This window comes from Candida orthopsilosis (assembly GCF_000315875.1).
Source record: "Candida orthopsilosis Co 90-125, chromosome 2 draft sequence".
Classification (NCBI taxonomy): Eukaryota; Fungi; Ascomycota; class Pichiomycetes; order Serinales; family Debaryomycetaceae; genus Lodderomyces; species Lodderomyces orthopsilosis.
The window spans coordinates 2,141,605-2,162,371 of NC_018295.1; the positions used below are offsets into that span (position 1 = coordinate 2,141,605).

General features: G+C 37.5%; 7 protein-coding genes across 7 annotated transcripts; 4 read left to right on the forward strand and 3 right to left on the reverse strand. All coding sequences in view use genetic code 12, as the record gives it.

Annotated features, from left to right (window-relative positions):
- Nucleotides 1-163: 163 nt before the first annotated feature.
- Nucleotides 164-3,172, forward strand: CORT_0B10300 (hypothetical protein; the record flags this gene model as incomplete). The annotated part of the gene is made up of 1 exon (XM_003868121.1): nt 164-3,172. One exon carries the CDS (start codon nt 164-166, stop codon nt 3,170-3,172), a length of 3,009 nt encoding a protein of 1,002 aa, XP_003868169.1.
- Nucleotides 3,173-3,358: 186 nt separating this feature from the next.
- CORT_0B10310 (Nab2 protein) lies at nt 3,359-4,783 on the forward strand (the record flags this gene model as incomplete). Its single annotated transcript, XM_003868122.1, has 1 exon — nt 3,359-4,783. The coding sequence occupies one exon, from the start codon at nt 3,359-3,361 to the stop codon at nt 4,781-4,783; it is 1,425 nt and encodes a 474-aa protein (XP_003868170.1).
- A 180-nt stretch (nt 4,784-4,963) lies between these two features.
- On the reverse strand, nt 4,964-5,710 carry CORT_0B10320 (Rps21 predicted ribosomal protein; the record flags this gene model as incomplete). The annotated part of the gene is made up of 1 exon (XM_003868123.1): nt 4,964-5,710. One exon carries the CDS (start codon nt 5,708-5,710, stop codon nt 4,964-4,966), a length of 747 nt encoding a protein of 248 aa, XP_003868171.1.
- A 1,220-nt stretch (nt 5,711-6,930) lies between these two features.
- CORT_0B10330 (plasma membrane protein) lies at nt 6,931-7,611 on the forward strand (the record flags this gene model as incomplete). Its single annotated transcript, XM_003868124.1, has 1 exon — nt 6,931-7,611. One exon carries the CDS (start codon nt 6,931-6,933, stop codon nt 7,609-7,611), a length of 681 nt encoding a protein of 226 aa, XP_003868172.1.
- Nucleotides 7,612-14,966: 7,355 nt separating this feature from the next.
- Nucleotides 14,967-16,805, forward strand: CORT_0B10360 (hypothetical protein; the record flags this gene model as incomplete). Its single annotated transcript, XM_003868125.1, has 1 exon — nt 14,967-16,805. One exon carries the CDS (start codon nt 14,967-14,969, stop codon nt 16,803-16,805), a length of 1,839 nt encoding a protein of 612 aa, XP_003868173.1.
- Nucleotides 16,806-17,274: 469 nt separating this feature from the next.
- Nucleotides 17,275-17,874, reverse strand: CORT_0B10370 (Sod2 mitochondrial Mn-containing superoxide dismutase; the record flags this gene model as incomplete). The annotated part of the gene is made up of 1 exon (XM_003868126.1): nt 17,275-17,874. One exon carries the CDS (start codon nt 17,872-17,874, stop codon nt 17,275-17,277), a length of 600 nt encoding a protein of 199 aa, XP_003868174.1.
- Nucleotides 17,875-18,424: 550 nt separating this feature from the next.
- On the reverse strand, nt 18,425-20,377 carry CORT_0B10380 (tRNA-Arg synthetase; the record flags this gene model as incomplete). The annotated part of the gene is made up of 1 exon (XM_003868127.1): nt 18,425-20,377. One exon carries the CDS (start codon nt 20,375-20,377, stop codon nt 18,425-18,427), a length of 1,953 nt encoding a protein of 650 aa, XP_003868175.1.
- Nucleotides 20,378-20,767: the final 390 nt, after the last annotated feature.

A 20,767-nucleotide genomic window follows, 5' to 3' on the forward strand; every position in this document is an offset into this window, starting at 1 on the left:
AACGAAAAATGAGTTTAATAGTTTAATAATGTATAAAAGAGTTTACGATTGAAAATAATGCGGGCATTGCCCCTTCTTTTCTTTATCTGGTAGATCAGGGGAAAAGAAAAGTCAGTTACGAATTTCTCTGAGAAACCATCTACTCCAAAAGCAATCAGCTTTAATGTACGGAAATACAAATGATTCGACTATTAGTTCTGAAAGTGCCAGATTGATGGATCCAATGGAGCTTGAAGTGTCTCTGCCACTGGCAAATAATATTTTGGATGAGAATGATTTGTTTTATAAAGTTCGTTCGGATAGTTCGACTCCACGTAAATTGATCAACCGACAAAACTCAGTTATATTAGCAAACACAGGTGAAAGAGTCCATAGATCAGTCACATTGACGCTCCCACAGGATTACGATGTACTGCACGAATCCATTCCCAGTTACAAGCCTCAATCGAAATTCAATCAGATGTTGCAAATGGTGAAGCGGATTTACTTTAATGAAGTTTTCCGCAGCGTTTTCAAATGCACAATGGCATATTTCCTTGCATCATTGGGTGTCTTTGACCGATCGTTTGACGACTTCTTAGGGTCAACAGATTCGAAACATGTCATTGCTACGGTGGCTGTGTACTTCCACCCAGCCAGAACAAGAGGATCAATGAATCAAACGTTGTTATTTGTCATCATTTCGATTGCATTTAGTATCACCGTCTCATTTGGTTGTCGGTTTATTTCAGCAGTGATGTACGTTGGTGGGAAGGATGAAGTTAGTCACATTATTGATCTTATTGTGAGTTCTGTGGCATTGGGAGTGGTTGCATTCATGAAACAAAAAGTGAATAAGCAAACATTCAATACTGCCTGTTCGCTAGCTTGCATAACAATTGTTTCATGTATCGTGAAAGAGGGCAGTGCAAGTTCGGGCAGTATACCAACGGAAAGAATTGAAGCAACGTTCAAAGTGGTGGTTACCGGCTGTATCATTTCTTTTGCATGCTGTTATTTAATTTGGCCCGTGAGTGCGACAAAGGAGTTACAGAATACGTTGAATGAATCATATAGAAACTACTCCAAGTTGTTGTTGGTTTTAACAAGGCGATTTGTGGCCGGTGAACAATTGAATGCAAAAGATGTAGCGTTGATTGACCAGTTGAAGAAACATGTTAAATCGATGGAGCTGAATTTAGACGAAACGAAGTATGAGCTTTGTTTGGTGGGTAAGGAAGCAGAATGGGAGTACTACAAGAAATTAGTTCGTTCAACAGTATCTTTGGCACGTCACTTACAGGCATTGAGTTCTGCCACGAGAATGCAGTGGAGCTTACTAAATAACATATCGGAGGAAAAAAGTACAACAACAACTTTACGGAGTTTCAGTGGCGATGATTTTGGAAGCTCTTCCTCCTTGGGCCAATTCAATTCCACACGCACTGAAGTTGAAGAAACTGATATGGGGTCTTCACTTCAACTTTTTGATTTGTTTGTTTATCATTTGGCACCATCGATCAAATCATTAGTATTTACAGTGAGAGACGTGCTAAATAGTCTTCCGATTGGTAAATTTGTCGCCGCTGAGTTGAATGATTCGAGAAATTATCAAAATGCATTGGACAGTGCCATAAAAATGTACCAAAAGCGACAGGTCCTATCATTTGAACATATTTATAATCAAGAATCTTTCACGCAAAACGCCAACTTTGACTTTAAAGCTGACCAAGAAGAAGTAGCAGCATGTTGTGGAAACTTTGCCACACTTCTTTCGCAATTTGCCGGTGAGTTGCTTCAATGCTTGAAATTGTTTGATAAGCATCATGAAACACGAATTACACCCAGATCATGGTCATGGATACGCCTCAAACGGGGTAAATTCACCAAAGACCACACTAATGACACTAGTCTACATGCTGCGTTGGATGATTTACGTGATCAGTATGGATTGAAGAAGGAAAAGCCACAATTTGGTTCTATTACAGAGCGCATAAGCTATGAATTGTGGAATCGATTAAAGTATTTAAAACGCGCTGATGTTCAGTTTGGTATCCGCGTGGGCTTAGGTGCTGCTTGTTTATCACTCTTTGCATTCATTCCGGATACAAAGGAAATTTTCGAAAACTGGAGACTTGAATGGGCATTGACTGTTTATTGCATTATGATGAATAAATCTTTGGGTGGAACGACAATGACTGTCAAATGGCGGATCATAGGTACGTTTCTTGGTGCATTTGTTGCGTTCTCAATGTGGACAATATTTGAAGCAAATGTGTATGTTTTGGCTTTCACTGGGATCTTGATCTCGATACCTTCTTTTTATATTATTCTATTTTGGAAACAAAATAACGCCTTTGGAAGATTTATTTTGTTGACGTACAACTTAACCATGTTGTACTCATATAGTATGCTTCAGAAGGATGCAGAGGATGATTTCGAGGGAGGAGAAAATCCAATAATTGGAGAAATAGCTTTTCATCGATTTGCTGCGGTATCAATTGGCATTATTTGGGCATTGACCATGGCAACTTGCTTTTTACCAAATAGTGCAAGGTCAAGATTGAAGAATGGTTTGTCGATTTTGTGGTTGCGGTTAGGTGTCATTTGGAATAGTGATCCACTAGAATATAATCCAGAGACTATGGAATTAGTAGGCTTCAAAGCTGAAGAAGGTACGAACAAGATTTTGTCTGAATGTGAAACATTGCTCAAACAAGCACCAGTTGAGTTTCGATTAAAGGGCAAATTCCCGACCCAAACATACGCTAAACTCATTAAGGAGACATCTGCTATCATTGATGCTTTTCAAAACTTGGACTTGTTGATCAAAGCTGATCCTACCCTCAACAGTAATGAAGAATACGTGCTAAAATATATCGAAGTAGAGAGGAGTGAGGTTGAACAGAGAATCTTTTTGGTATTTTACATGATTGCCAGTGCCATGAAGTTGGGATTTTCCCTACCCAAAAAGTTTGCTTCAATAGAACATGCTAAAGATCGAATGTTGTACAAGTTGAGTGAGATCAGGCAACAACAGGGTAATGGGCTTGTGTTGCAAAATGATGATTTTATTTTGTTGTATTCGTACATTCTCGTTGCTTCTACTATTTCTAAACAGTTGGATAAGATGTTGGTTGATATTAAGGATTTGCTTGGTGAGATATCAGAGGATAAATTTAGATTAGTTTAGGGACCATATAGTTGGGTAGTAAAGAAAATCGTTGTAGTTCCAATGTACATTTGTGTTGTAAAACATAGTGTGAAACATTCATTTAAAAGAAACGAAGAGACGAAAAAAGAAAAAAGTTGAGACTTTATATTACATATCGCTGATCATTACTACCTTGCCATCACACTAATCACATTACTCACAGTCATGTCACTTAACATTCCATCAAACATTTTAGAAGAGCTCAGACCTGGACTAGAGAGTGAGATCGTAAACAGATACCATGTGGAGAAGGATGAGGCCTACGACATTGCCGAATACATAATATTCTTGATTAAAAATAAAAGCTCGAGGGAGGAAGTCGTTAAAGAGATACTAGATGTCGGGGAATTCCCTGGAGATGAATCTTTCATGAACCTCGTTTTTGAAGAAATTGCAAATATTCAGCGCAAGCATCAACCAGGAACAAATGGGGCAAGTACCGGTGCGAGAGATGAATATGTCCCTTCTGCTGCCAGCCAAAATCAGGAAGAAAATTATGTTCCAAGTCCTGGACCAGGTGCGCCTCAAACACCCCAAGCGCCTCGTCCTATGAATACACCTGGAGCTCCACCAACTAGTATTCATACCAAGCCACGTCCTTCTGGACCAAGTGTACCAGCAGGGCCAAAACGAATGTCTGAACAAGAAAAACTTGCTTTGAGAAGCAAAAGATTTGGTACTGATCCATCTACACGTAACGGTAGCCATAACTCAATTAATAAAGGTGGAATCACTAAGTCAAGGACAAACGATCGTGGAAATACAAGGAGACCGCTACAAGCAACAGAAAAGTTGGAAAAGTTTATTGCTACTGGCAGTGCTAGTCTGGATGGTGTAACTAGGTTTGCACATCGTAAACCAAAGGGAAGATGCTCTCTTTTTCCCAAATGTACAGTCACAAATTGTGAGTTGGCTCATCCAACTAAGGAGTGCTATCTTTACCCCAACTGCCCTAATCCACCTGGAACTTGTAATTATTTACACCCGGACCAAGATCAAGAGTTGATTGCGAAATTAGAGGAGTCAAATAGAGAGTACCAAGAACAAAGAAAGAGAATGATTGAATTACAGCAAGGAACTTGTAAATTTGGTGCCAAATGTGCTAAAGAAAGTTGTCCATTTGCCCATCCCACACCAGCGAATCCGGAAGCTAAAATTGAAACATTAGAGTTTTGTTCTAGTGGAGTCAATTGTCAAGACCATGAATGTAAAAAAGCGCACCCAAGAGCACCAAATGCCAGTGTCAAACCATTACCAACACTCAATGAACTTGCTTTGGAGCAGTGTAAATATGGTATGAATTGCACCAATTACAAATGTGTTAGAAGACACGCAACATCTGGTGTTCCTTGTCGTGCTGGTCTTCAGTGCAAAAGAGTTGATTGTACTTTTAGTCATCCGTTTAGAGAGATGTGTCGTTTTGGAGCTGCATGTCACATTGCCACATGTATGTACCAGCATCCTGAAGGCAGAACTATGGTATCAAACACGTGGACGAAGAATCCCCAAGAACAAAGTCAAAATCAAGTCAATGAACGCCAGTTTGCTGTTGGTGAGGACCAAGTTATGGAGCAAGTTGTTCAACAGTAGAGAGGGGTTGTTTAAATCTATGGAATTTTCTACTACAATATAGTGTTTAATATTACGAATTTGCAGTCCTGGAAGGATTGTCATAGTTATTGTACGATGAAATGATTAATTGTAGAATTTTACATTTGTATAGTTACCAGCGAGAGAGCTTTTATTTTATTTACCTATTGTCTAAATAAATTAGTATCTCTTTTTACCAGCAGCAGCTTCTTCAGCGTAAACTTCCAATGGGGATGCAACCAATGGGGTTTCCTTCCACAAGTTAGGAGTCAAGAAACCGTAGGTGTTACCAATAGCAACGAAGGTAGCCTTCAAGGTGTTTTCAGTAGTTCTAGTAGAACCGTTAGATTGGGTATAGACATCTTCAACACCAGCCAATTGCAACAATTTCTTGACAGCTGGGGAAGCAACAATACCTTTACCTCTTGGGGCTGGGATCAATCTAATAGTAACGGAACCACATTTACCAGTGACCTTACATGGCAAAGAGTGTGGTTGACCCAAGTTAGAACCCCAATAACCTCTTCTGATTGGAATGATTGACAATTTAGCAATGACAATAGCGGCCTTGATAGCAGAGGCAACTTCCTTGGCGGTCTTGATACCCAAACCAACGTGACCGTTTGAATCACCAATGACAACAACAGCCTTCATTCTGGTTCTTTGACCAGCTCTGGTTTGTTTTTGAACAGATCTAATCTTCATAACTTCATCTTTCAATTCTGGCAACAACAAATCAATGATTTGAAATTCCTTAACTGGCAATGAGTGCAAGTAGATTTCTTCAACGCTGGTAATCTTACCTGCCTTCACCAATCTACCTAATTTGGTAACTGGAGTCCATCCTTTTTCTTCTTCTCTTCTTCCTCTTCTTGGCCCTCCTCTTCTTCTACCACCGAATTGTCTTTTTGGAGCTTCTGATGACATTTTTTTAGTTATGTGTACTTGTCGGAATGTTACGTGGAAAGCCGGGGTGTTGGTTTTCGATCGACGAGTGTTTGTTGTAGAAGGTAAAATAGAGTTAGGATTGGGATGAACTGAAATTTTTTTTGTTGCAGCTAGGAGAATATTGAAACAGAGGTAAAAGCCCTCTTTTTTGTTAGTGCACGTGAAAGTACATCAATGTCGCATGATGCAAAATTTGTCACGACCCAGACTCTAAGAAGAAGCAATACACATTTCTATATCAACAGTTCTGTGTCCTTGGGGGTTGGTGGCAATTTACAAGACATACACCTCACTGCATATGCGTAAAACCCCTTGCTTTATTCACCTACACCCTCGTTTCTATTGCTATTTGATTTCACTTTTGGCGTCATTTAATTTTTCTCCTGACTCTATTTCTTCCTTAAAATTCCGGCTTTATTTTGTACGATTCGTTCGGTTTACGGAGTAAAGAAGGAAACAATGCAAACACAAAGAATAGAAGTATAGCAAACGTAGTTTCTCTCGAGGCGCATGTTTCGATATTTAACATCTCTGGGTAAAATGTGGGTTGAGAACTTGCATCCTTGTATGGAGGGTCAAAATAGAAGTGTGGGATTACATTGTTTGTCCACTTTTAATGTGGAAACTCGTGACAATGCTTACTCCGAATCCTTGGTGCCTAAGAAGTCACAAGACTTGGCCTTAAATCATGTGTCGTAAGTTTTGTTCATATGTCATTGTTTTTATTTTTCTGGAACAATCGAACTTCAGGGGGGCGAGGAGACCATATACGCAAACCTAATGGAATATCTGAGCAGTATATACATGCTAGATACATCCGATATGAAATTCTCAAAGTTGTGCCTACCAATCACCGAAGTATTAAAAAAAAAGATTGGCTTTCAATGCGTAAACTTTGGTTTTATTATCTACTTCTATTTTAACTCTATGATTGCTATTTCAATTTTGTCCTATTTCTTTTTGTTCATACATTTAAAATCATTCGTTATAAATTCATAAAAACAAGTTCAATCGTCACATTTTTTTTTACATATTTAATAACCACAATTTAGAAAAACTTTACACATTCAATAGTTTTCTTTAACGACATTTCTTATACCAATTGAGACGTCAACTGAATCTATCACTCAATTTATTCAATCTTTACTTTACAACATCCCCACGCTTTTTGATTGCAATTGATACAGAAAATTTAGAAAATGGCCAATAGCAACCCACCATCCCACGAACAACTTAAAAAGGACCTTAAGAAGGATGCCGAAAACACCAAAAATAGAGCTGCTGCTGATGCTAAGGAATTGAAAGACCAAGGTCAAGCCAAGGCTCAAGAATTGAAGAAGGAAGGAAAGGCCAAAGCTCAAGAAGTTAAAAAGGCAAGTGAAGAAGAAGCCGAGGACTTGAAGCAAGCTAGCAAAGAATTGCTCGAAGCTGCAAGAGAAAGAGGTGAAGTTATATACGATGCTGCTTCAGAAAAAGGACAAGAAGCATACGAAGCCACCAGAAAGGAATTGGACCGTTTGGAAGAGGAAGGTAAATCCTTATTTTCAAAAATTAGTGCATCAATACAAAGGGGTGCTCAACAATTTGGACAATTTTTGCAAAAATCAGGTGAAAATATTCAAGTTGGTGTTTCTCAAGCTGCATCTAGAACCGCTATTGAATTACAAAACCCAGTTGTTGTAACTCAATTGTTTGTTATTGCCGGTGGTGCTGCTGCTGGTTATTTGGGCTGGATAGAAAGATACAGAATTAGGAGTGACCACAACCTTGTTGTTGGTATCCATGCTTCTGTCATCACCGGTTTGGTTTTACTTGATGGGTTTTTGTTCAACAAGTTCTACCCACAATACGACAGGAAAAGAACCACCACAACCAAGTAAGTGGCTTTTCTTTTCGAGTTAAGCTTTTGTACTTGACATTCTACTGATTTGAATATATATATATATAAGTTTGAAGTGGAATTTGTAGTGTCGTGGTTTTCACCTCTCTGTTCAACGGTATTGCAGTCAAACGGTTGACGCTTCCTTTTCATTTCTCGCATCTTTACAGAATCATCTATTAAATAAGTCGACATAGAATAGTTTTGTTTGCATATGTATCTTCTGTACTTCTTTTTTTGCAACAACTTACTATGGAATTCCGAATAACAGAGATTTGTCAGGAAGTCCGATCAGTATCCATTCGACATTTAAATATTGATACGACGAAGAGAACGACCGTGAAAGACACCTGTTGCATAGAGGGTAGAAACAACGCCTTATAAAGAGTATTTCATATGCGTTGACTATGCATAATTTTGATTTTCAAATCATTTTCAATGAAGTTTTAACTACACATTCTATTTACCTGATAAAAATCTTCAAACCGAGTGAGTTAAATAGCTATTCATATTTTCTTTCACACACGGTTTACATTGCATCACAGAATAGCTAAATCGGCTTTCAAACATCCCAAAGATCCATGAAACTCAGAATTTTTGATTTTCCGAAGAGCTAAAATAATCACATGCAAATGGGAAAAGGTGCTTTAGTGTGCTTATAAATACATATATATTGAAGCTGATAATCAGTAACAATGACGTAAGCCTTAATCGGAGGCTCAACTAAAACAATTTCTTATGTTTACTTTACAATTCGTACTTGAAGTAGAATATAATCGATAGATTTGAGAAGTGGAGTTTAACCTCGGCAATAAGCGTTGTGTTTTGTGTCAATATTATTGTCAAACCTTGTTCTCAAGTTTCATTGAACGCTAACAAAAAGTGAGGGAAGACATAAGGTCTGCTTTACTCAGCAATCAAGTGAAGCTAAGCTGCAGCTTAATTTGTTTTTGAAACGTTCAGACTTCCACGTTTCCGGTAGTTACTTGCTTTGAATCACGCCCATTTTGTAAAGGCTTTGAGCATTGTGCAGAGCGATGATTGTCCTCTTTTTGCTGTAAGGAGAGCACCCATTTTTGTGCTGCTTGACAATAAGAGAAAATGTACACAGGCCCAATTCTAAATAATTTTTTTGCTAGTTCATTTGTCAATGAGAAAGAAGGCTATAGTTTTCTTTCGGTGCAGATCACAAAGTTCAATCCCAAATGAAAGTATTTTTATGAGTTGTTTGGTTGTGGCTTCGATTTGTAATATATGCAGTAGTAGAAGTTTAATGCTAAACTACTTTGTATCTTCTTTAAGTAGTTTCTTTGATTCGTCATTCAACTTCACCTTTTACATTTAATGGCTTCATTGAGAAGGTGGCTGCAACGGTTCAAATCGGAAAATAATAAAAACTATTGTGGTCTTGGCTCGTAACCATTTAGTTTTCAACAACGTTCTGGTAATTTGCAGATCGAATATGAGAATTTTTTTTTTTTTTTTTCTGTTATTCTATTATTTTACTTTATTTTCTTTTGTTTGATTCCTTCACTTGCATTATGTTTAAGGGCCTAATTCATGTAAGCAACAATACATTAAATTCCTTTGTTAGTTAGTGCCTTAGTAAAAAAATTCAGACGAGTGACATGAGGGAGCAACAAACAAGGAGAAGCCAAATATCAGATTGGCAGTCGTGATGATATATCTTCGTTGTCTTCTCTCACTTTCTTTTCCCAAAGGTGTAATGTGAATGGTTGATTCAGTCCATACTCCGCCTCAACGTACGACATCAATCTCAGATATAACATATCGTGCTGATGCTAGATTCTGTCTTTAATTGATGGTTTTATTACATTTCTTTTCTCTTTGTTTACAAAAAGAAAATGCCGTACTCTTTTAGTTTGTGTTTTGTACTGCATAATGGATTCAATGTTAATTTTGTGAAAAAGAGAAGAAACAAATTTGATTTAAAAGGTTAAATACAATAGGAGTACAAATGAAAGATGCATAATTACCGATAATTAAACCGCGATGATCTATGTAACGTATACAATAAACTAAAGGCATAGGCCCAGAAGTGAAATATATAGACCACGCTTTCACCCGAAGGCGGATACGCGATTGCTCGCTACCTATCTGGCATATCTCTCTCTCTTTTTCTATTTTTCATTTTGCCAACACTGCATATCTGGTACCCCATGTAAGGAACTTGGATCAGATTCAGCCACAGAAGTTTTAAATAACCAATTTAGAAAGATGGTTTAGAGCTCATAATTAAAGCAGGTCTTGGGTTGAAATGAGACGAAACGGCCAAACACTTCTTGAGCAAAACACCTTGCCCTGAGAGATGAATCATTCTATTCTCTATCATTACGGAACCCAAGTATCCAGTGATAAACCGTCCCAAGTTTGCTGTATACAGGACTATGTATACTCCATTTAAGAGGCTTAAATTATATCTAAGACCAATAATATACTTCGCCCAGAGAACGTTTTTTTCTTTTCAATCTCCATCTTTGTTTTCTTTATTTTTCCCCATTAATGGGCAACCTTATGCATATTACAAAGATGATTTGAGGAGTTTCTATTGTTATCTTTCTTTTTCGACACTATATAATGATTTAAGAAAACGTTTTTGTCGTTATCTCCGGTCGTCAAATTTCATGCAATTTCTCCACAGCTAGCTTACCCTAAATCAGTTCTCATACGTCTTGTGTACCTTCTTTTTGTGCAAGAACCTCGTTACTTAGTGACTTACTTACAAAATGTAGTGGGGCTGTTGCTGCAGGCCCAAAGATGTGACCTATTCGATTCTCGCACGAGTAACCCTCATACATTGTGGCGAATAGATATCCTCTTTCTTTTCTTCTCATTTGCGCGATTGCTTTTATAATATTTTTGGTTTTATAATAACCATTCGGTCTATTGTTTGCACGGTTAAAATTTGTTCCGATCAATAGAAGAGAACAATAAGGATCAAGTACAATTTATATTATTGGAAAATTGATGCGAACAATAGCAATCCTTTCCTACTGACGTAAATGGATGCTAATGAGCACAACTGTGGCCCACATTTAAATCAGATGGGTGACCTTTTCTAAGCCACGTTACATACTTTTGCTAACACGAGGAGATTGCTCTTAAGTGCTAGTCTAAGTATCAATAATAAGGGAACTGAACAAATCAATTGATTTTATAAACGATATCGGCATTTTTCGGCGCTAGGATATCACTACAAAAAGGCTTTGTATACAAAGATGAGAAGTTGCCAAGCTATTCTCACAACCTATTGTTTTGCTGTCTACGTAACCAATGCATACAATATGTCTACAATTTGTTTTGGCAGAACCGCCCACATGGGGGATCCTTACACACACATTCCCTTCCTTTTGTACATACGTTTTCTAAACTAGAATCCTTAACTGCCGAGGACAGTTTACTCGTTGACTGTACCCGATGATTTCTCTTCAACAACGCCCAGTTAGTACTGGACCCCGTCCTGTTATAGTCTAGATCATACTCCCTATTGTTATTGACACAAGCACAACATATACTCATGAAACCAGCTCCTCAGTATGGTCTTTCTTCTCCGTTTTTACTTTTAACCGATATACACGGTAAAAGCAATTAATCAATCGCCAAAAAAACAAAAATTAAAAAATAACGCATATATAAGATCTCTATTGTCATTTGTTAATAAATGATTCTTTTCACATGGAAAGAATACAATCAAAATGGAAACAATAGGGAAAGATTGAGGTCACCTTAGTATTTCTTCTCTTTTTTCTTCCACCACGAAGGGGTTGAAACCTTATTTTTCTTCCTAACAATAAGAAGAAACGAAATAATCGCTTTGTGATCTGATGAGATCGTATTAAAGTTAAACTCAACAGATCAGACCATCTAGTTTATTCAGGTGACAGAAATGATGAAATTGGGAAGCCATTTGAAAATAACAGAAAGGCTTTTGCTCCCGTTTATTCGAGTTACAAGTCCATTTGTATACTATTATCTCTTCTTCCTTTTTTAGACCGATTATGTGCCCTGATCCGCCTCGTACATATAGTTTGATTTTTTTATTTTTCATTCACTTGCATAAATTAAAAAAAGAATTTTCCTTTCATGCATTAAAAAGCTTTAACTCATTGTACATAAATTACGAATTGCGGAAATAACTGACTAAAAAACATAAAAAATAAAATATTTTATAAAAAGCCACAGATTTGGGGGAACTCATTTATTTATTATTGTAAAAAAGTAGTAATTAAGAGATATACTGATAAACAAAAACGCCGTACAATTTTAAAATTTTAATCCATCTTGCGTTAAACTTATACCGTAAGTGGAGATAAACTTAGAATAAACTAAGAACTCTAGCGAGTTATTCGATCTTTGTTGTTGGTGAATAAGCAGTGACGTTTGCTATTTCCCCTCTTCCTACGCTGCATGGCGTATTATATTTTCAAGTAGTATTCCCATCAAAGATGTACTTCCGATTGTATCAATACTCACACAAAAAGTACATTTTCACACAGCAACTTACGTTCTCCAATGTAATTTTTCCGCTGATCTTGTCAATTGAGTCAGAGTTTGGTTGTTGGCGATCTCTGACAAGGACTCATTGCAAGTCGTGTTGCAGAATACTTTCTCATCGACGTGTATACAAAATCCAGAGAACAGAAGAAAAAAATTTTGAGATGAGAAAACTGCGCCTAGTCACTTTTTTTTTTCATTTTTTATTCCTTAGAGTTACAAAGCCACTCGAGTGCGATTTACGAATCGGAAGAATCCTACAAAAGTAAATTTGTTCCGAAATTATACTTTCGTGTTTTGTAGGGGTGAAGTTTTTTGGCTTTGTTCGACGCAGTTGTACTTGTTAAGCCCAATTGGATTACTAGCTGAGTGGCTACTGAGCAGAAAATACAGTGGGCCTTCTATGCCGGATAGGGGAAGTTCATGTTTCGGAAAAGCCGATCCGTGCAAAAGTTGAGAGAGTGGCGAGTGGGACACAGTCTGTAAATCCACTAAATGTCACTTCTTTTATTCTTTTAGCTTCAATGAACAGAGGGCTTTAAAACTTTTACTATTTGCTAATTGCAATTTGCTATTAAGCGGAGATGGGTAAGACTCACTTCGGAAAAAATAAGGAAAATAAGTACTTTGTAAATTGATCCATTGAGCTGTTCCTAAGATGCAACGCACCTTGACTTATGCACAATCTAAAAAGTTTTGGTTAGGAGAGTACGATTGAAAATATTGTGATACTCGCACAAACAATGACCAAATCTTTTGATGTCTTACACGTTAATTTTGTACGTTCATCTACTAACTATTGGTCATTTAGCCCAATCATGGTGAGGCTATACCGGTGACAGCATTATTCAAATTAAGGTTTGGGGTTTACGAAAATGTGCACTCCAGTATATTCGGAAACAAATGCAGGTTCTGTCATTCAACGTAAAGTATCTTGATTGAAGGAAGAGTAAAATTGAGTGCACACGATCATTCTCGTTACCAGAGATTTGTCGATGACTCCCCCCCACTACTGTCAGTGCGTTATCACACATCATAATTTGTTTGGCAAAATGAATTACTAAAGTCATCGATCGCTTTGTATGGGAAGCCAAGTCAATACAACAGTTCAAGCTGTTGAATCGGAAGTGATACCTTTTTGGATGAAACAAAACACAGATTGTAAAACCTCGTATTTTCATCTTTCATTAATTTATCAGGATGAGGTGTAAGTGGAGAAGTATTTCCAAATGGAAAGCGATGTTTTACCGTTATGATTGTGACCCGGAAAAATGTACAACGATCGATCCAGCCAAAGAGAAAGAGAAGGGCAGTTCCAATATCCTTTTTGTCCCACTAAAGTTACATCGAAGATGGGAAGAGGGGCAATGTACGAATTGATATATACTAAGGTTTGACCGCCCTAACAGTAATTTGTTCAGTAAATGTTCTCTGAGAACCACAAAAAATAACAAACAAACGTAAAACCTTAATTTTAATACTTAGTCTTCTCACAAAGAAAAAAGAGGAGCGCAAACTCTTAATATTTTCTACACCCTACATTTCCGCCATTCTATTGCCGTCCCGCCCTATCACCTGCATTGTTTTGCTAGTTTAATAAAGGGCAACAATTTATTGATTGCTGTGGATAAGTTTTTGTTTGTGCGGAGACCCAAATTTTTATCACGCGTTGCATGTATTAATTTCTCGACAAAAGCATTGTAAAGACTGGATCTTTAACGTCGACCTAATTTTCTTGTAGATCGCGGTGTGTCTTTGTTTAGAAACTAGACAAGTAATAGAAAAAGCTTTTAATTGTATTCGAAGCTTCTGCTCTGCGAAATTGAGATTCACACAGAAAGAACTAACATCTATTAGGCGAGCTTAGATGTAAATTCGTTCCTACGCATGAGCAATTATCTTTCGTTTAAAAGAATGAGGCTTATAAGTTGTGACTGAAGAAACAATTTGAAATCACTGATCGACGATTGGTATGCTATTACATCTCCAGTGAATGGCATCGTTTTTGGCATATGCACCTCAATGTCGTCATCCTACGAATAAACAAAAGAAAAGAGTGAACAAAGTTAATACTTTTAGAAATCCCTTTGGTAATACACAAAATGAATGGTCTTCTTGTGCAGTACACGTCCCTACATAGTGAGAAAATGCTAGAATATAATAAACATTACACTTCCTTTGCGCAGTTTGTGTAACCTAAATTTTGTTCACTCACATATTTGATTAAGTAATATGATATGTATGTACCAGGGGTTAAATATTTAATATTTGAAAAAAAAGAAACTACGTGTGGCACTTAATGTTTGTGTAACAAGGGCTATTATACTCTGGTTATTGTAATTTTGAGCAACCAAGAGTGACTCTATGTATGTATAAGGTTTATTGTTCCTAGACCTTTGTGTTCCGCATTTAAGTACTTAAATTAGTACTACTATGTAATAGTTGTAGTAACAATGACAATAGTACGCATTTAGGTATTCTGTTACGTAACTCTGTGAATAGTAGAATTCTATCTAGATATATATAGGAACCATTGTTTGCAATATTTTTTCAATCAATTGAAATTACTTCATCATTTTTTACAAGAGAAATCGTCATTCACCAAATCCAACCGAGGTGTCATCATCAAAGATCAACATAGCCTTGCACTTTGTGGTTATAAGAACCGATCGATATCGCCTGCTTTTTCATACTCCCTTGCTAAGTTCTTCCACTTGAGTATCCAACATATATTTGTGGGGACCCTCATAATAGAAAACATTAAATTACCATCGACTGTCCTTGCTGTTTATACGAACGAACAAGGCTCTTTACACACGTTTCATTTTAGACTTGAGTCCTATGTTCATTGCAAGTTCACCACTCCTACAATTCAATCGTTTTGATATGCTAAATCCTAATGAGTATGATAATACAACTAATGATTCCAATCCTGTTTACGCAGTCGATGAAGCAGCCAATGAATCTTCTACGCAGGGGTTCTCGCTAAATTCTGTTGCTGCAAACTACTTGCTAGATGAAAATCAGTCTGATTTATTCAATGAGGATTTAACACCCCCGGGATACATAGCTGGTACTAATAGTACCGGTGAAGAAGCGTTGTACACTAATAATTTGTACACTCAGTCAATCAACGTCAACTTAGGCGCAGTCACACCACAATCGAGAGCTTACAATAATTCAACTTCTCATATGTCAAACAATCAACCACAGACCACAGACCAGCCTATCGATAATTTCTCCTACCAATCATCCTCACAATACCACTATCCTTTGGCGTCATCAGTCTCCTCATCAATTCAATCTTTCACACAACAATTGGATGCTGGTCATTCTTCGACATACAACTTCAACTACCCAACTACAAACACATCGAGTTTGGACACTCAATACCCACAACAAGGGTCATTAACAGCCTCAATGTTTAATCCACCACCACCATTGCCAATTTCATCTTCATCTCCACCACAATTTGCTTCTGCTAGTGGTGGCATCAATCAGTCACAATCAGTGTATTTCGACGGGTTTAATAACCAACCTTCCTTGTCTGCAGTGTCCAGTGATCAACTACTGTACACTAGCTCACCAGGGTCTGTCACAACAACTCGTCAACAAGTGCCAGAAAAGCAACCAAATAAAAAGTCACCTACGCAGAGACAACGACGCAACACAACAGCCAAGAAGGAAAACAAATCCCCAGTACTCACAACGTCTTTTATACAACATCCTTCGCTGGACAAAAAGAGGTATCGTATATTGCGTGGCGTTTCTGCTGGTGGTAGTAGTACGCGACCACCTAAAGAGGCGCTTAATAGTAACTCAATTTTCCTACCCGTGGAATTAAACTTGGTGGGTGCTTCTGTTGATGATATATGCTGTCCCAAATGGTCGGCACTGGAGAAACAAGATCGTCGTCGAATCATCCGTATTGAACGTATACAGAATGGGCCGCAATTGTCGCTCAATTTCAGCATTGTGGGTAGTGCTAATGAAAACCCTATAACCTTGCCAGCACCTCCCAATGTTGATGTTGTTGAAGTGTCATGCTTGGAATGTGATGTTCGAACCAATGATGATTACGAATCTCAATCCTCCGATGATGAAACTGGTTCTATCAAAACACAAGGATCCAGAAGCAAACGATTTGTCAATACTGATCCTGAAACTGGGCGTAATTACCAGTACTACATAACCTCGGTTGAGGTGATTGAAATTGTTGAGTTGTTGATTGGTACTGCTTTTGTTGATGCTGGTGAACGAAGAAGAGAACGTGGTAGAGTCAGATCCAACTTGGTTCCATTCTGGTCTAAAAAGTCAATTAGTTCACGAATGAGTGAAGCATCATCTGTATCTTCAGGTGCGTCCTTGACTTCGAGTTCAAGAGATAGCAGTGTTTCATCTAACAGTACTATAAGTACTGCTGCTGCGGGTCCTGCCTCAACATATCCTTCGTTTGACCCCGATACTAACTCACAACCTACAAATCAAGATTACCGTCTGGAACTAGCGAAAAGAATAATGGCGTACGATATACGTAAACCACGAGGATTTGACAAAGAGGTTAGGATCTTGAGATGGGATAAATTGATACCAGCACTTAAACGTGCATCACATAGTTATTACACTGAAATCCCACAAGGTGATGAGTTGCATGCACTGTTTTCAAATTTTGACATTTGAGAATGGAAAGACGTTTAGGAGTCATTTTACAAAATAGGTGAGAAATTAGATTAGTTGGGGGACATTTGATAGACTGTATTTTTGCTAAAAGTTTTTCGTTTTAATTTTTCTGTTAATAAAAAAATTCAATTCTGAACTTTGTATATAGCCAAACCATTTTATATCGTAGATTTTCCTCTGTGGCGTGAATTATGCTGAAGTGGTGGTTGAATCTTCAAAGAAGGAAATGAGTTTGGATGGATTTTCGGAACCGAGAACTTTTTGTTGCAGATCTAGACTGGAAACTACGGCCAAGAAAATTGTGACAGATCCAGATTCACCGGGCCATGGTCCTGGAAGTGTCTTGCTCTCCATTTAATCATTCTACCTTCAGCGAGCCTGGCTACTACTAACCTTCTTATCATCTCTACTTCTGTGACATTAGAAATATAATTTTAAATAATTGTACTTGATTTACTACACACAATACTTAAAATTCAAATCTTCTTTCAGCTTCTTTCCAGTTAACAACGTTCCACAAAGCTTTGAAATAATCAGCCTTGACATTTTTATATTGTAAGTAATAAGCATGTTCCCATGCATCAATAGCAACCAATGGAATCAAGCTTGGATCAGTAACAGTATCTTGGTTAGCAGTTGTGATGACTTCAATTTGCCCTCCGTTCTCCTTATTCTTGACAATAAAAGCCCAGCCTGAACCTTGAATACCAGCTAATTTAGCATTGGTGATTTCAATCAATTTGTCAACTGAACCAAATTGTTGAGCAATTTGCTTTCCTAAAGCTGATTCTTCACTTGGAACTTGTCCACCACCGGCACTTTGTGGAGCCAAGTTTTTCCACCATAAGCAATGGTTGATGTAACCACCACCATTGAAGTTGATGGCTTTTTGCAAAGCAACAAGTTTTTTAACTTCACCCTTGGACTTGGCTTCAACAGCACTTTCAATTGACTTGTTCAAGTTGTCGACATATGTCTTGTGGTGTTTCTGGAGAAGAGAAGTTAGTATGGAGCTATTATAGTTAGATTTGGTGTTGCAATTATGTACATACGTTGTAGTGAAGATCATTGATTTGTCCACTAATGTATGGTTCTAAAGCATCTAATTTGTAATCCAATTCAGGTAAGGAATATTTCGTTCTAATGGAACCAATGGAAGCAACAGATGGTCTAGCAGCTGATGAGGTAGCTTTCAATAATGTACGTGAAGTGTATTTGAACATGGCGATTATAGAATTGATGTATGAGTAGTTGATCTAGCAATCTTAAGCTCTAAAAAGAAAAGCTTTTCCATTTCCCCATGTGCGGATTGACCCTCTCTTATATAAAAAAATTCCACTTCAAAGGTTTTAATTTTGTGGCAAAATTGAAAAAAGCAGATTACGTAACTGTACATGATTGAGGATGCGCGGATTGTGGAAATTGCTGCCTTGACTAGCACACACCCACACCTTCTGTAGAGAGTGTGGTGTAACTCAAAGCCTTTACTTAAAGAGTTTTGATGCACAGAGATACTATTACAAAGGGTATACGAAATAAAACCTCGCCGGATTCAGAATAATCCCGGCTGTAATCCAAACGGTAGTAAAAGCTAAATCATCATTTTCTACACACTTTATTTACATTCTTTCAACAGGCGTAAGACCTAACAAAGTCATACCGTTATAAATGACTTGTCTAGTCGCTGCGTACAAGGCCAACCTAGCTACAGCCAATTCCTTTTCTTGGCCTGAGACCCACAAAATATCATAACATTGAGAAACAATATGGGTCAATGTAAACAAGTATGTTACAATGGTTGATGGTTCCATATTCTTGGTAGCTCTTCTGATAGTGTCTGGGTATTGAGCTAATGTTCTAATCAATGAAGCAGCGCAGGGTTCCACTAACAAGTCAAAGTTGGCTGACTCCAACTCTTTCTCAGTAATGTCGTTTTTCCTTTGCATAGAGCATAAACGTGAATGAGCGTATTGCAAATACGGGCCAGTGTCACCTTCAAATGAAGTCATACGATCCCATTTGAATTCATAGTTCAAAATACGTTTGGATTGGAAATCTTGAATCATAACCGCTGAGATACCAACCAAATCGGCAATCTTTTCTGGATCTTCAATTTGCTTATATTTGTCTTCATTCTTCTTCATGACATCATGCATTTTCTCTTTAGTTTCTTGAAGGATGTTGTCCAAAAACACAACGTTACCTTTACGAGTTGACATTCCTTGAACCATACCGAAATTTATATGTTCCAAATTTTGAGCCCAATCAAAGCCCATTTGTTTCAAAATTTCGAAAAATTGAGCACAATGTAAGTCTTGTTGCGAAGCAACAACATAAATCATTTTATCAAACTTGTAAGTTTCATAACGTTTGATAGCTTCACCAACATCTCTAGTCAAATAGAGAGACGTACCATCGGATTTTTCCACTAAGGCTTTGCCCAATTTCTTGTTGAATTTACTCAAGTCAATCAACTTAGCTCCACGATCAACATGTACCAAACCCTTTTCTTCAAACAATTTGGTGGCATCTTTCATCTTTTGTTGTGGAACTTGTGATTCACCAGAATAGTAATCGTAAACAATATTAAGACGTGCATAAGTGTCGACATATTTCTCAATAGAAAGATCTCTAAATCTTTCCCATATTTTTAACGCAGCTTCGTCCCCATCTTCCATTCTTCTAAAGAAGGCTCTTGCTTGTTCATTGGTGGAAGACTGAATCTTTTTTTCATCTTGCTCTGAGGCATCAATAGCTCCTTCTTGAGCCTCACCAGTAGCTTCACTGGTCTCATTTCTAACATCGTTGTTAATCTTCACATAAACCTCAAACAAATGGTTAATTGGATCCTTTGCCAATTCTTCCTCAGATCCATACCTTTCAAATCCAATAGCTAATAAACCAAATTGTTTGCCCCAATCTCCCAAGTAATTGATTCTTGTAACATCCCAACCAATCTTTTCATACAAGTTTGAAACAAACCCACCAATAATTGTTGATCTCAAATGACCAGCATGAAATGGTTTGGCAATATTTGGGGATGAAAATTCTACAACAACTTTCTTTCCGACTCCCAAGGGTAAATATCCATAATCAGTTTTTCTTTTCAAAACATCAGAAATGACCAAATCGAAAAGAACCGACTTGTTGAAGAAAAATTGAAGAAAAACACCTTGTGGTACAAGATCGCTGATAAATTTACTCTTATTGAACTTTTCAGCCCATTCTTTGGATTTTTCTGATGGGTTAACACCTTTTAATCTCAACTTGGGGATTGGTACAATAAGATCACCTTGATCAAGCAACTTTGGAGTATCCAAAGCTTGAACAATGATGTCTTTTTCAATTCCAGAAATACGACTTAACTCATCACCAATGTAGTTTCTAAATACATCAACGACATTGTAATCAGGATAGGTATCCTTTGCTGGCTTTGGTTGGTTCAAACCTAATTTGGATAACTCTTGAGTAATAGTACTGACTGACATCGATCTTCTGAATGTAGTAGGTGACACAATTCTTGGGATTGGTTTTATGTATGTCGATTTGCAAAGTAATCTCAAAATTTGCATCAATGAGATGATATTTTCAACTCTTGGAAATTTTTTTTTTCTTCAATCTTGAGGTTGATTCCGGCGGTAAAAGATAACGGAATAAGTAGATGAGTCAATATGTAGAAGCTATAAACAGCAAATCCTGGATGCATCAAACGATAATGCCCTCAATCACAATTGTGGGATTTAGGATTTGGGAAGACTGGGCATTTAACTCGTGGAAAGAGTATTTTGTACAGCCCTCCCCTTTATCCCCATTGTATATCAAAGACTCCATTCTGATTACTCTGCCATATCTATAAGATTACCTTACGGTCTCTTTCAGCATTTTACATGAGTTGTGTGCACCTAATCCTTTAATCTGCTTGCTAAATCGATTCCATTTTTGTGATTTATTTTTCCTCACCA